General features: G+C 44.2%; 1 protein-coding gene across 6 annotated transcripts in view; it reads right to left on the bottom strand.

Annotated features, from left to right (window-relative positions):
• Nucleotides 1-2,686: 2,686 nt before the first annotated feature.
• The window catches only part of anks1ab (ankyrin repeat and sterile alpha motif domain containing 1Ab), a 43,560-nt gene continuing 30,560 nt past the window's right edge, over nt 2,687-15,686 (bottom strand). The window contains exons 7-15 of one of the 6 annotated variants that reach the window (XM_086200000.1): nt 14,829-14,999; nt 11,988-12,125; nt 11,704-11,775; nt 11,473-11,556; nt 11,210-11,347; nt 10,101-10,277; nt 8,217-8,318; nt 7,350-7,447; nt 2,687-4,353 (exon numbers count right to left, since the gene is read on the bottom strand). In XM_086200000.1, the coding sequence (XP_086056126.1) occupies nt 4,161-4,353; nt 7,350-7,447; nt 8,217-8,318; nt 10,101-10,277; nt 11,210-11,347; nt 11,473-11,556; nt 11,704-11,775; nt 11,988-12,125; nt 14,829-14,999 (1,173 nt within the window). In that variant the 3' untranslated portion in view covers nt 2,687-4,160. Of the gene's footprint in view, nt 7,448-8,216; nt 8,319-10,100; nt 10,278-11,209; nt 11,348-11,472; nt 11,557-11,703; nt 11,776-11,987; nt 12,126-14,828; nt 15,000-15,686 lie in introns of all 6 variants that reach the window. The other 5 variants (XM_086200001.1, XR_015112150.1, XM_086200002.1 and 2 more) reach the window with 5 other exon arrangements.

The following is a 15,686-nucleotide window of genomic DNA, read 5'->3' as shown; positions in this document are numbered from 1 at the left end:
ACCGCTGACAAGCTGAAGGACCAACATGGAGCCACATTCCATCTTGGCAAATGTAGCTGAGGCTGGAAACTCATTTTAGCACCAAAATGAGGAGAGACGGTCAAAGACTCCTGGTAAACCTTGAAGCCAGTGATGCCGTCTGCTGCTGCAGGGAAGCTGACCTGAGGGAGGCACTGCTGGGTCTCATACTGCGACATGTCATGTTTTTTTTCTTCTTTTTTTTTTTTTTAATGAAATACGCATTTCAGATATAGCGGAGAAGTGTATGTCCTGGAGACCAGAGTGGTGTCCTCAAACACCGACAAATTCTCAACCGAATTGGGGGGGGGGGGGGGGGGGGTCACAGGTTTTATCTTTTCCACAATTACAGTGCATGTTTCACAAAGTTAATCTGAGGTCTGGTTGATATCTTCATCCAGGTTTGACCCCCTTAGGAGCTTAGGACAGTGGTTTTTGATCCTGGTCACATCTCATGTGGTCTGAATGTAAAAACAACCAGCAAAATCACCCTCAAAACAACGCTTCACCCAAAAAGTGTTGTTTGCCTTGTGTGTCCTTGTGTGTTTATTTCTTTTGGGTGAAATATCTCTAACTCCTCCCTCCAGTGTTCCGGGCCTCCTGCTGCAGGCTGTCCACCACGGGAAGAGCAGATCCCAGCCGGGTCACAGAGGTTCAAATGTTAACCCTGTGATTATGGTGAATTTTCTACCTCTGCAGATTTTCATTTGCGATTAAACAAACTTTGACCCTCTTTAGAAAAGCGCCATCCTGTCATTCTTCAGCTTCTCTTGGTTGGCTGGAGTAAGTGAACTGTTTTGGCTCGCGTATTCCATCCAATTATAGCTGCTTCATCAGTCACTGGCAAAGAGGCTCTCGGTGCTGATGTATGCTGGGGGGGGCGTGCAGTCATATTTTCCCAATTAATGTCTCTGTAGTCAAATGTTTAGTGTAAGTGAATAAAGCTAATAAGTGAATATAACTGGATCATAATCAGGGTTGGAGTTTTGCAGGTTTTAGCTAAAAGTCTGTTTCATGACGTCTTTGCTCTTCGGCCAACCAGCAACCAGTCGATGTCTTGTTTCAGATGTAATGAGGTTGTTTTTTGTTTTTTTTCCTGACATGTTGCGCTGATGAAAATTGGATCGAGGTCATGTCACAGGATCAGGTCGTGATGGACAGGCCTCAACAACCCTCGGGCGAGGGTTGTAAAACTAGCATTTGCATTCCTGTAAACTGAAAGTGAGAAGCAGCAGACAAAAAACAAAAAACAAACAAAAAAAAAAACCCCAACAAAAAAACGTATTTCACGCACTGGTGAGCTTTGACATTCTGGACATTCTGGGCTGCGTTGCTTCCTGAAAGGCCTCATGAGACAGATATCAGAGAGCTGATTTGTTTTTGCATATTTATGAGCTTGATAATAAGGGTTGTGATGGCAGGTAGGGGAGCTCTCCCTGTCTATTTGTCTACAGGGAGATCGTCTGCCCTTGATGATGCTGCTCTGATGCAAGCAAAGGTTCATGCTGTGTCTGGCAGTCAAGTAATTGACTATTTAACTACAACATTTAATCCTGACTTGACCTCCACACGCAGACTGAGGTCCTGGACCCCTGGACGCTCTGCACCGGCAGCTCCACACACTGATCCTGTGGTTAATGAAGGTTTTCTCCCTGCAGGGGATTGTGGGTAAATTCCATCAGTGGCTTGCAGGAGGACAGTCACACCAGGTCAGAGGAGAATGTGGTGATGTCTGTGCTGGCTGTCATGGGGAACAGGTATTGCATGAGGAGGAAACAGATGAGGGTGACAGGAGACAACTAGCTTGTCAGAACAGATCCAGCTAACCTCATTCTTTCTGTTCAGGAGACGCCTCGTCACGATTAGAGGATAAATGTGGACCAGCAGCTTGTGATGTTCATGGTCAGCGTGCGCTTTTGTCAGACTTGCAATTAAATATCAGACGGGCTCACTTTGGTGCAGCGTGTGCAGCCGGAGAGGAAGCATAACCTGCTTTTACTGCTTTTCTCTTTGGGATCAAATCAAATCCAGACCCTTTTTTTTTTTTTTTTTTTTTTTTGGGCTTGACATTTTTCTTCTGTAGAACTTCTGTAGTATTTCTATACATTCCATCAATATGGTTCACGCAGGGCAATGTGTGGAAAACACAGAGTCCTGTTTCACACCCTGCTTCAGGGTTAGGGAAGCTGCCTCCAGTCACTTCCTCCAGGCTGTGGTATGAGAATTACAACCAGACAACAAACTGATGATGCATTTTGACCTCATTTCAAACCCTTAAAAGAGACTTTTGATGATATCAGAACTGCACATTTTAGTCCAGCTGAAAGACTCACCAAGAGGAAATGTCTTGAAATGTCATTTCGTTTGTCTTCCTCATCCTCGTGGACGTGTTTAAAGTTGAATGCGGGCTGCTGCAGAGATGACTTTACGCTCTCTCTCTTCTCTCTGCACATCCTCCCTCCCTCCCTGGCTCAATCAGACGTAGGAGAGAGCGCGTACGGGGCTTCCTCTAGGCCATGCTGGAGGGCAGCCCTGCTAAAAGGAGTCCAGAATTGCCTGCTCCTTTCAAGCTGGTGGGTGCTGCGCTAGCTGAGCAGGGTGCAGCCTTTGGGCAAACAGTCCACTTCAGCCGAACTGTCATTTGGTGGCTTCCACGTGCCCGTTCTCAAAAAGCTGCTGCTGAGACCTGAGGGGACTCATGCCAAGCTGAGGGTGACTGACAGCAGCCATTAAAAGACTCTACAACACTTGAACAGGATTTTGATCCTTTGGAAGATGCGGGGCGAGGGTGGGGGTGGGGGGGGGGGGTCTGTTATTACACTGTCACCTTTGCTCTATGGAGACTTTATCGCTCTCCAGCTGTACATACGTTTGCTATAGCAGTTCATCTTCTGTGCCGTCCAGCTTGCCTTTACTATTTTCTTTATTGTTCATTTTGTAAAAGCCGCCCAACACAAACAACAACAACAACAACAACAACAACAACAACTACAACAACAACGTTGAGAGAGGGGTAACCATGGCAACTGAAGTGCTGTTCCATGACAGTGGGCTTTAATGCACACGTTTAGGTGAGGGAACAATCTCAGAGGCTTCGTGCAGCACTGCAGAATTAACCCTTTATCTTAGGAAATGTTTTTGTCAATCTTGAGTTCATGCTAATGGCTGCAACTTTAACTTTAGCGCTATGAATTAAATGTAATAAAGGAAAGGAAGAAATATAAAAAGAAGAAGATCAAAGGTGTTCTTTCGGCAAAACATAGATAAATAGCCTTTAACTAGATGGATATTACAGGAGTTGATTATTGAAAAGACAAGACAGGGTTATACTGAGAGGAAGGTTGTTAGCGCCGCTACACGGGTGGCGCCACTCCGCTCAGTGTATAAGCATTGTCAATGTTTCTAAGAATTTCAGTATGAAATTGCCATCCGAATGAAGGCTTTTACATATGAAATGTACATACTCATAGCTAGAAAAGGGCCTTGGACCTTCTTCTTTTTTGCAGTTTTGGTTTTTCACCACCAAAGAACTCTCAAACCTCTGAACATTCTGGAGTTATGATGTCAAAAAGAAGTTGTTTTTGAGAGATGCGCTGCCCATTCATCTCCATGGAAGGTGAAAGACTGATAGAATTACCTCCTTGTTCAAATTTTCACTTTAAAATAAAAAAAAAAAGATATACATCTCAACCGTTAAAAAAAAAAAAAAATCAATGCTGACAACAGACTTGAGGGATTCTTTTCTCATTGTATTATTTAATTTCATTAATATAATATTGCTTTGAAATTTGAAACAGTATCACATTTTCATTGACAAACCATACTCTGTCCCCAAACGTGGGCAAAGCATTGTATGCTGGTACAGTTTTAGTTTTCCTTGACATTTTGTCACATTTACCCTTAACAATGCCCACAGTCACCAACTCCAATAGACTCAAATCGATAGAAATGCTCATTAATAGTCTACAGTGCTTTGAAACATTAGAGTACCTACATGACAAGATCAGAAAGTCACATGGAGGCCAGGTAATAGACTTGACCTTTCGGACTGACCTTTCTGAAGACAGTAGTGATAAACAGGTCCTGTTTAACCAGTGATGTGGGACAACAGGTTACCTTTCGTCCGTGTGTTGGGATTCATATCAGGGGCAGTGGAGGAGCAGGGGATATCCAGAGTGAGATCTAAATGTCAGCGTAGCGCTGGTTGGCCCTGCACTTGGCTTACCTCTCATTTTTTCCTCTCTACCTCTGTCCACTAACTCAACACAAGCACACAACGGGCTGCTCCCCTTCAACTCACAGCTTGGTATCCGGAAACTTGAACGCTGGGGTGAGCTACACAAGGAAAACACCAATGTTAAAAGACCAATTCATGCACAGCCATATCATGCCACCAAAACTTGCTTTAAATAGCTGCTGCTCATTAAAATGTAATGCTTTTATATTATGCATCCATACTAGAGCAGGTTGTCTTGGTGACAAATGGAAGAGACAAAATGTTGGGAGGAATGACGACAATGGAGACATGGAGGGTATGAAGATGAATCGCTGTATTTGGGTGTAACAAAGAGAGGGAACGTAAAATAAGCAAATGGAGTCGGAAGAAACGAGACACTGCTACGGTACATACAAAGACGGCTCAGGCCAAGTGCATCAAAGGGTACAAAAACACAAAAACACTGCCAACATGCATCATCGGTGGAAGCTAACAGTTAACAGTCAGAACAAGAGTGGCAAAGACACAGCCTCGGTACTGCTGCACGTAGACTCTCAGTCACTCTCAAGACACACTGCCTTCCGGAGAAGAACGCAGTACCTTCACTTCTCCTGCAGCACACACAAACAAGCACGGTGGCCAGTGATGTGACAGTAACAGTCCTAAACTCCCATGAGGCCAGACGTAAACGAGGCATACAGCACGCACAGTAGGTAGTGCACACAGGGGGAGGACCCACAGATATGTGTCGACTCCACAAACAAGCATTTTTGTGTCACAGTGCAGGAGGAAATTCAAAAAAAACAACAACAAACAACCAAAAAAACCCAAAACAAAACAAAAAAAAACGGTGTCATGTTCTCAGCATAGCAAATCCATTCACAACACTAGAACAACATATAGATTTGGTTCTTTTAATAATGTAGTGGGATTAAATCTTCTCAGCTGCCATTTATTTTCACACTTCGCATGTGCTGCTCCTAATTCTAAATTGGTGTGAAACAGCACAGATATCAACCCATTTAATCATGATAATAAGATGCTATGTTGGGAAATGTGAGCTAAATCGTGCTTGGGGCTCTTAATATAGTCAAATTAAATCATGTTGAGGATATTTTGATTAGATTAACAAAAATGCGAAATGTGGCAAGCATTATTTATGGTGGCGTTTTCTGTTGTTGTTGTTTTGTTTTTTTGCTACAGCTTTACATCAGAATCCTTCATGACCCCTTTTAATCATTCTGTCCCAAAATATGTAAGTCAGCCCAGTCTATCAAAAGTATTTCAAAATGCACTGATATCTTATTTTAACCATAAGAAAAAGGGGGGAAAGTATTCAAAGGGATAGTGCTATGTTGTAACACAGTGTATATATGTATATATATATATATATATCTTTTTTTTCTTCCAAAATTGACAATAAACTGTTGTGATGTGCAGTCTCTCTGTGCTACCGTGAATGCTGAGAGGCACAAGGCGGCACAAGGCCAGAGCAGAGACTCTCATCTGGACAAAACTGTACCATCATAAGAACACGACATCCCAGCCGAAGTCTCTCACTTTCAGTCAGTTTTAATACGACAGGAAATCAGAAGCCTTTTTTAGTCTTTTAGAAGCGAGGGTTTGGTGTCGAGGGAGGGGGCTGATCATCGATAACTGAAACGAAGTTTGTCCTTGATAAAGTAGGAAAGGTACCCCCCCCCCACCCCAGTTTACGTGTACGTATTAGATTGATGACCGTTCCACCATGAATGAATAATGAACATTTTACAAATGCGTAGAAAGACAGATTGCTGCATGTCGCTGCTTTGTCTGTTTTTGTGTCACTGATTAAGAGTCCATCTTGCATCCCATGCTAGCAAAGCAGCCTCCTCATTGTGCCTCACAGTGGTAGATGCCTGGTAAGACAGGACAGGCTACAGATAGAGAAAGAAAAATAATAACTGGCTTGAGGTAAATAATCAAATATTACAACAAATCATAAAAAATATATTTAAAAAAAAAGAGGTTATACTCAGTACGGTTGGTATAAAAAAGGCTTAGCCTCTTGTAACAAAAACAACATTGTCAACTCAAATATTGCAGATTTATTTCAAGTGATACTTCAACCAAAACCTCTCAAGTGCTCACCAATAGTTGTCTTGACCTCACAAAATGTTTATTTTTCCCCTCTTGCTTCACTTCTTTGTGACTCCAGAATGCAGAAAGAGCCGGCCAGGTATACTTAGCTAGAAGCTAATGGCTAACGACAGCTACAGCAACCAAAACAACAGCAAAAACCACCTGAAAAACCTCAGTCTACAAACTCCCAAGTGCATCGTCCAGTATAATTCAGGTCTTCTTTATCCAGCCGTATGCTGAGTAATCCACAAACGCTTTGAGTTTGACCCCACAGTGATGGAGCTGCCAAGCATTAGCGAGCTGGTTCAACTGAAAGTGCAACACAAAAGAGGCATAAAGAAAAAAAAAAACATTTTTGTGAGCTTAAGACACCTATTCCAGAGTACTTGAGAGGGAAAATGTATTTGTTAGGGGGGGGTTGAAGTATCGCTTTAGTTTGATCCAATTTCAATGTCTAGATTTAAAGGAAATAAATTAAAAAAAAAAACACCATGCTTCTTTTGCCTGTGCCATTTTCAATGGTCTGAAAGAGGAAGAAGAATAAATGCGCAACCTCTGGGAGCTATCAAGGGGTTGGAGGCAGATGCAAGTTGTCAGGAGGAGGAGAGTCAGGAGGAAGAGGCAGTTTGGTTGAGAGAGCAGGGCCACTGTAAAATTAGCTCAGTCCAGGATCCTCCGCCCCAGGGCTCCGTCATTGGCCACAGCAGCGAGGGAGGCTGCCAGGGATGATGGGGAGGCGCAGGAGAGCCGCAGGAGTGTTTGTCATGGCGGGTAGGAGGTTGGTGTGGGTCGCTGGGCAGGGCAAAGGAGAGGTGCAGGAGTAGGCAGCCCTGAGGGAGGCTATACCATCACAGTGAGAAGGCACGGGGCTCGTACTATATGCATATATGTGTGCATGTGTGTGTGTAAGAGAGAGAGAGAGAATGGAGAACCGGTTGCAAGGGGAAGAGGAAAGTACGAGGGGGTGTGGCCTCAGAATATGGTGGTCTCATACTTGGTGCTGACGGGGCGCCTGTTGGAGTCCCGCTGGTCCAAGAGCCAGGTGGTGCTGCCCAGGGACTGCATGTCTGCGTCCATCTCCAGGGGGTCGATCTGCCGGGGGGAGGGAGGGAGGAGGGAGCGTGAGACGGGCGGCAGAGGAGGCCACAGCGCCACACTGACAACTCCTCAGCTCATACACGTGCATGTGGATTAGAGGTGCAGTCCAGTGATCATGTTATAATCACAGACGCTCAGGGCTCAATCCACAACATGGATGACAGAAAACACACTGACGCTCTGTAAGCCGCAGGAATGACCCACAGCTACGGCCCAAAAAGCTGATGATGAGGCGCTCGGAAGCAACATGTTGCGCTACAACGTAACGGTCAAGACACACAATTGCGGATGAATTTAGCTACAAATTTGAAATGGTCAACTATTCAAATTCCCTGCTTATTAACGACATCTTCAGCTCAACGAGTTTTCAAAACTGAGAAATGTTACAACACCCAACAGAGACCATTTCAACCATCTGGTTTATGAGCACTTAAGAGTAAACCCTCACTGGCACATCTGAGCCAACAGACCTCCTGTAGAGAAGCTACATCACATCACTCCCTTTAACTTAAACTCTAAGATGAGAGATGGAGATGAGAGATGGTGAAAGTAAAGAGATGAGGAGAGCGTTTATGCTCATACGAGAAGAAGAAGAAGAGGAGGAAGAGGACGCTCTAAACAAAGGGACAGTGCACTGCGACACCCCAAGAAGAAGAAGAAGAAAGTAAAAAAGACGGAAGGGTGCGTGGGGGAGGAGGGGTGGTGGTGTGTAAGCAGATGTGTGATGATTAGGGGTTGAAAAGAGGAAAGGAAAGAGAAGGACCTGGACTCCAGGGCTAACAGAGTGCAACGGGAGGAAGGAGGGACGGTGGGTAGTACACGTGTGACAGTGACAGCAGCGGCATTCGAGCAGAGGAGGGGCACCCTGGGAAGCAGGAGGACCAAGAAGACAAGAACAAAGACATGTTAAAAAGGGATAGAGAAGAGGGACAGAGCATTTACATGGACAACGAGGAAATCCAGTAGCAACACTTTATCACCTGTAAAAAGTCCAAAATTCTACTACTTCTTCTTGTAATTGATCATTTGCCAAACCCCGCCCCCATACAGGGATTATACAATCCTGGTTTAGCAACTGTGCACTGCAGACCTGTTAAGTTTTGGATTTTCTGTTTACGTTGAAGGAGATTTGATGGATTACCATGTTTTAGCATTGAGAAATCGACACCAAAACAGTCGGTTCGATGGAGAACAGAACCTGGACACGTCAGAACCATCAAGGACGGCAAACTCTGACTTGCAGCTACATTTGGGGAGCTGTGACAGGCTCTGCATGGTGCGTCAGGGTGTGTTGTGACAGGCAAATTCAGTCCAAAAGGCGAAGAATCCCTCTTTGTCCTTTCAAAGTATTTTACTTTTATAGCACATTTCTCGTCCACTGACGACCCAAGCGCTTCACAACACATTCATCCAGTCCCACACTGAGAAGATTCTACCAAGAACTTTGGGGAGAGCAGTACTGCAGTATTTGGTTCTGCGTCCCTGTAGTGTGCATCAGGAATGGCGTATTTTTTATAGGCCAACTTGGAAGTTACCGACCATCACCACCGCGGCTTCTCTCGACAACAGAGCCAAATGGATTTTTTTTGTTTTCTTTTTTAAATCTTCAGCTGTGACTTAATCACACGTGCAATGACGCACAGGGCAGTTGTTGTTTTTTTTAAACATGCGAATATTTGCATGCGCATTATCTGACAACATGAACACATTACAGTACATGTACGTCAACAAACTAACTCAAATCTTTTTTGTATGAGTGCATGTGACAACATGACAGTCGTACAGACAGAACCAAAGAGTTCACCAGTGTGTGTTCACGACAGCAGGATTCCGTTACAAAGTTCAACTCTTTGATAAAATGGGTACAGTATAGGAGAGAGAAGCTATGGCGTATTGACTGTATTCATGCGATACCTATCATCAATATTTATGGAGAACATTGCGTTCTATGAGAAGCAGCGTTCTCTCCTTCTATCTGTAATCAAGGACCTCTTCTTTCAGAATGAAATGTCTGACAGAGGTAGCAACAGTCACGAGGGGGGCGGGCTGAGTAAATCCCTTATTGGCAAACTTATCAGTTTTCTTGTACATACAAACTAGATTTGGTTGCAATAAAAAGCATCAAGGCAAATTGCCGTCATCCCAAACATCAACAACCAGCCAAGCTCAGTGAACAGCTCAGCGATGACCTCGTATATCATCTTTACAGCCGGCGGGGAGATTTGTGTGTCAGGTGACAGCGATCACTGAGCGCTCGTTATACGCAACCTGAGAGATCGATGCAGAGCTGCAGGTACCCGTGAACTTGTCTCTAAGTGAGGAGGAGGCTGATCTGAATCACTCACAAAGTAATGACTCATCACTTTCTTCCTAGCACACACGCAGCAAATTTTCCTTTGTAGGCGGCCTGTTGGGGATTCAGTGTCGGGGAAGAAGTCGGTCACGAGGTCTGTGTACCTTTTATGAATTGATTGCACAACTCTCGCTCTGTGCTTTAAACAAGTAGAGCAAACTCTCATGTAAACCCCCAGACACACACACACACACACACACACACACACGCACGCACGCACGCACGCACGCACACACACACACACACACACACACACACACACACACACACACTCTTTTGTAGGGTGGTACTCACTGCTGATCTCCGCATGCTACTCCATGACTGGGACACAGGGCGGCTGGTTTTGGTCTCGATGAGCTCCGAGCTCAGAGATGAAGGGGGGACATACTGTCTCGCCCTGGACTGGATCGCCATCTGATAGGCCACCTCGAATGCCTGTCCCAGTGTGAGGATGATCTCGTAGGTCTGTGTCTGTGTGAGGTTGAGAAGAAGTTGAACACAAAGACATCTCTGATTTGACATCTGATACTGAGAGGATTTACCGTAAATTAGCCTCCAAGTGTACTGTGTATAATATACAAACAAGCTGAATTCCTGCAGGTTTTCAGAAAGATGACTTGACATTTGGCTTTACAAAGTGCCGCGGATCAACAAACACTTCACGTGCGTATGAGAGTATCTCTTTCATGACAACTATATGCCTCCGTCAAGTTTGCGTGTCACCGTCAGCTTGACCTCTGACCACCAACATCTTTTAAGTTCAGCCTGGAATCCCAGAGGACATTTGTGGCTCATTAGATTGAATTCCCTCAAAGTACTCAGGACATCATCATTTTTGAGCATTCAAGAATATTCAGGAGGGTCGTGTGACCCAACAGATATCATTATTCAGGCCTTGAGCTGGAGCGGTCGAGGTCCGAAAACTTTGATTACCAGTTAAAACTGTTCCCCTGCAGGAAACAGACCCTCCACAGCGGTCCCTGTGTCAAAGATAAAAGACCGCGTTGACCTTTACAGACACAAATTATAACAATGTGTCCGTTCATGAAAATACCATTCATAGCAGGAGTGGAACTGCAATCAAGCTTTTCAAGCAGCTAATCCAAGAAAATCATAGAGATGGAACAGTGGGACGCCTGAGGACTTTCACGGATGACAGCTGGATTTTATGTAATCAAATACTGATTAATAGTCTATTTAGAGTTTTAGTGGCATGTTTTTTTTAAACGAGGAAAAGACTGAAGTGAGTTTGTATTTTTACCTCCGCTAAGGAGGTCATGAGGTCTGCACTGTTTGTCTGCAGAATTAAATGAGTGTAGGGTTGATTTTCACCGTACTTGGAGGAGCTGTACTCTCCATTGGCCCTCTAGATACCACTAATGACCTACTAACACGCTGCTTACCACTTCCACGGTGCTGAAAACGTGACAGAAATGGTGGCCGCTCTTCAGGTCCTTGGTGATGTAAGCAAAAGTGCAGAGGTCGTCAGGGTCTTGGGCAGCACATGAGATGTTCCTGATCTCATGCTCCGCCACTATGGTCTAATGGAGGGAGATGCAGACAGGAAAAAGTTGAGCGCTGACTGGAAATCATCAACTAATGGAGGTGTTTGAGTCGACAGATCGATAGACGACCGGAGGAACACACTAACATACTTTCCCATTACCTTCGTGGCTGCATCGATGAATTTGACCCCTCTGTAGGTAATGGACAGAATGACAACTGGACCCTTTCTGGAATCCTTTGATTTCTACCATGTATAAGAATAACAACAGTGAGTCAAGTTTGTGAGGTTGACCAGAACACACTGGCCCATGCACACTAGAAACGCTCGTATGCACTTTTCAGTTTAAAAGGTCAGGGAGGAAAAGACAATATTCTTGTCAGCGATACTTACCCTAATTTTAGCGCAAGCATCTTGTGTGGACTCAATCCCTCGTAGATCCCTGATTATCATTGATCCTAGGTACTACAGGAGCAATCAACACACACTACAAATCAACCACACAGCAACGTGTCCACACAACAGATGCAGTAAAATAAAATGACCCCTTCAAGCGCTTTCTTGGTGAATAGCTGGCATGGCATTATAGTCTTAATACAGACACCCATACTGCACATCAGCAGCATCGTTCTGGGTCCACGCTGAGGTGACGGCGAGGTGACGGCGAGGTGACTTACAGTGGCTTCATACCCGCAGGAGTCCAGGATGAGTTTCTCAGGCTGGTGATGCCAGGCAGACACTGTGGTGTAGGTAGCAGAGTGGCTTGGTGGCCGGAGGTTCAAACGAGACTCTTTGTGTCGTTCGCTATGTCTGTCCTGCAGAGACGCACAAGAACAAGTTGGTGAATGTTGGAAAAAGTATGACTGATCCTACACTCACAGGTCATCTTGAATGTCTGGTATCCTAAGAATGCACTGGCTTGGAAAAAATGTTACAGAGTCTTGCAAGCATGATGTATTTTTGTAGGTCAACCTGGACTTTTCGCCGTGTGGTCTTAAAGCCAACGGGCTTCCTACAATGGATTTTTGGTCATTATCATGAAAAAAAGTGGTAAATGAAGAACATGGTATGATATTCTGATTTTGTCGTGGTTTTTGTTGCTTTGTCAAAGCTAACGCTTTAGGATGCATGACTTCAATGTCACTAAAACAAGCTCTGCCGTGCTTCTTCATTCTGCGTGAAGTTGTTTGAAGTCTCACTCAGCCACTCGTCACTCGTTTTTAAGCCACACAAACTCTTCGATATTCGAGTAGGTGTGAGGTACTTCGTGCTCTGTTTCATTTTTATAGAGCAAAATGTTAAAATATGAGCCACTGACCTTCAGGCATTTAAACCATTAAAAAAACCCACTAGCTTCAAGACGAGGGGCCACGCTAACTTACTTCCTAGTTTTAGGACTCATTCCTGCACCGCTCTACTCTTCTGGAACTCAGCCACTCTTTTTTTTTTTTCCTCTCTCCTCTAAATACAGATCTACAATTCAGCTCTCTTACACAAAGACCCGAAAAGCAGATTTACAACCACATCAAGAACAATTCTGTGTGTCTCAGTCAAGGTAGTAAAAGAGCTCGGACCGCCATAGATCAGTGTGAAATCATCGTAAGTCCTTTTTAATCTGACGCTCGGCGCGATGATATTCACGCTAACTTGGTTAGGTCATAAATCTCTCGTCAGAATAAAGTACACCATTTGCAATAATTCACTCAGCATTTGTGAAATGATGATAAATATTATTCTTATAAATCAGTCGTGCAACACTTCCCTCCTGCGTGGAAGCTCCTTTAAGTCAGCTGACTGAGCAGGCTTGACTGTTGACCTTTGGCAAATTGTGGAATTTGATCAGAGTTATTCTTAGTTCATTCTCCTGAGGAAGGAAATCCACAGAATCACACGGGAAATTCATGATGACGATGATGATGATGAAGAAGATGAGACACAGACATCTTAGTTATTCAGCTGTTTCTAACATTTCAAGCAGCAGTGGAGACAAATGATCAAACTCAGCCATTCCCAAACTTATGAATACCACAACCCAGCCAAAACTTTAATCAAACACATGGGACTCAAACTATTTCTCTCTCTCTCTTTATATATATAATTTTTCATATTTATTCTTTGTGACTGTGGGCTCATTGCAAATGAATAATGCATCCACATAAACCAACAAATTATAGTAAATCAAGTGCAAATAGTGAGTCCTTTGAACCTGAGTAATAAAGCACATTCATACATCAATGTGATGTTCTTTTTAATCATCTTCGAAGAGTAAATATTTTTGTTTAAAATATTCAAACATGAATTAAAACTTTCTCAGTATCTTGGCAAGATCTCTCACTTAAGTGATTTTAATCTCGAGGGATTCTCTGGTTTTGAACTAAAGATTAAATCAATTGGAAAGTAACTGAAACTCTCAGCTGAGCGTGCAGGAATGTCAGCAGAGCAGTTCAATAACAGTTCAGTTCAGAATGAATGGAATGCATGTCCTAACACACACACACACACACACACGCACGCACGCACGCACACACACACACACACACACACACACACACACACGCGCGTTTGTCCACCATCTCCTTCTCTGGTTCTCTGGTCTGAGTTCCTTCAGGTGTCACTGAAGTACGCGAGGAACTCGACACTGCAGCAGAAGCTCTGCAGCCAAACTGGAGTTCACTGGTGTAACTGGAGCGTAACACAATGTACACCAGTGCAGGAGTCAAAAATACTCACAACCGTTTCAGATATACACCGGGTTTCACTCTGCAGCTAGAGGTCTCATGCACAAAGTGTTTTTTCCTTCAGTCAATCAATCAAACTTAATTTATACTGAGCTTTTCTTACAACAGAGTTGCAGCACAAAGTTCTTTGTGAGAATCAAGCAGAGATAAAAACCGGCAACAACTGAGGGAGTTTTGCGACCTTCAGCAACTGCGCCCCTCTCGCAATGTAAACAGCTGCAAGAGGTACACAGCGGCTGTCAGGAGTTACCCATCAACACCAGGCTTTGTTTCCTGTCAGGGAGATGAAATTGAGGGTGAAACAGCATGTAAGAATATATTTGTGATGAATGAGGGCAGGGCGGCACGTTGGTGCAGTGGTCAGCACTGTCGCCTCACAGCAAAAAGGTTCGGGGTTCGAGCCCCGGCTCCATCACAGGATCTTTCTGTGTGAGTCTGCATGTTCTCCCTGTTCCTGTGTGGGTTCTCTCCGGTACTCCAGCTTCCTGCCACAGTCCAAAGACATCAAGAGGGGACGAGGCTGATTGATACTCTAAATTGACCGTAGGTGTGGCTGTGAGTGTGAATGGTTGTCTGTCTCTGTGTGTTGGCCCTGTGATGGACTGGTGACCTGTCCAGGGGGAACCCCGCCTCTCACCTGAAGGCTGCTGGGATAGGCTCCACCCCCCCCACCCCCCCGCAATCCTTAATCAGGATATGAAAATGGGTGGATGGATGGATGGATGGATGGATGAGGGCCCAGAAGAACAAGTCTGGATATCAAAAGAAGGCGGAGCTTACTACAGAACGTGGCCTCTCACAGTAGGAACGCAGAGAAACACTACAGTCTTGGTCGAGTCCTCTCCGCCTACGGTCTGACTCCGTCAGGGGCAGCAGCATGTCCATGGAGCGACTGGTGTAGGGGTCCATCTGACTGAGGGGCGACGTGGTCTGGGACAGGAGGTCATGGAACTGCCATAAATACACGCAAACATACACACACACACACACACACACACACACACACACACACACACACACACACACACAGAGCACAGATTAATAATCTGACAGCTCTGTCTACATGGGCTGGCTTCTCAGATCTACATCCAAGATGAATCCTTGACAAAATAGCCTCCTCTCAATTCTTTTCAGCCCAGTTTAATCTGCCTGGGAAATCAGCCTCCAGTACTTAACTGTTGAGAACATTATGATGTTGAAAAATCTCATTCCAAAATTAGACATCCACTGCTGAAAGAAAATGATCCATTTTCTCACAAAAAACTATGCTGGCAGAGAAACGCAGCTCTGTGCAACAATGTTATCATGAGCGCTGCTTTGATTGTTTTACAATAAGAAAAATACTAGGGTGCGTTCATGAAATACTGTGCTTTGTAAACAGTATGTATTGGAAATGTATTGAACTCTACAAAGAGTTTGTTTAAAAAAATGTACAAAAGCTATCCTTAAAATGGATAAATCTGTTTCTAATGAATAGCAATAAAATGTGGAAATATGATTTCATTTTTTTCTATTTTCCTAGTTCAAGTTTCTGCAATTGAACTAGTTTCCTTAAATATAAATATATGTAGGTGTCAATGTATGCGCACATGTTCCTTATTCATATTTTTCCCCCTGTAACCAAGTCATCACTATCCA

Source organism: Aulostomus chinensis, chromosome 3 (assembly GCF_037954235.1).
Source record: "Aulostomus chinensis isolate RoL2024-O1b breed Wild chromosome 3, RoL_Achi_v1.0, whole genome shotgun sequence".
NCBI lineage: Eukaryota > Metazoa > Chordata > Actinopteri > Syngnathiformes > Aulostomidae > Aulostomus > Aulostomus chinensis.
The sequence above is the reverse complement of the archived record's forward strand: the minus strand, read 5'-3'. Positions and strand labels throughout refer to the sequence as shown.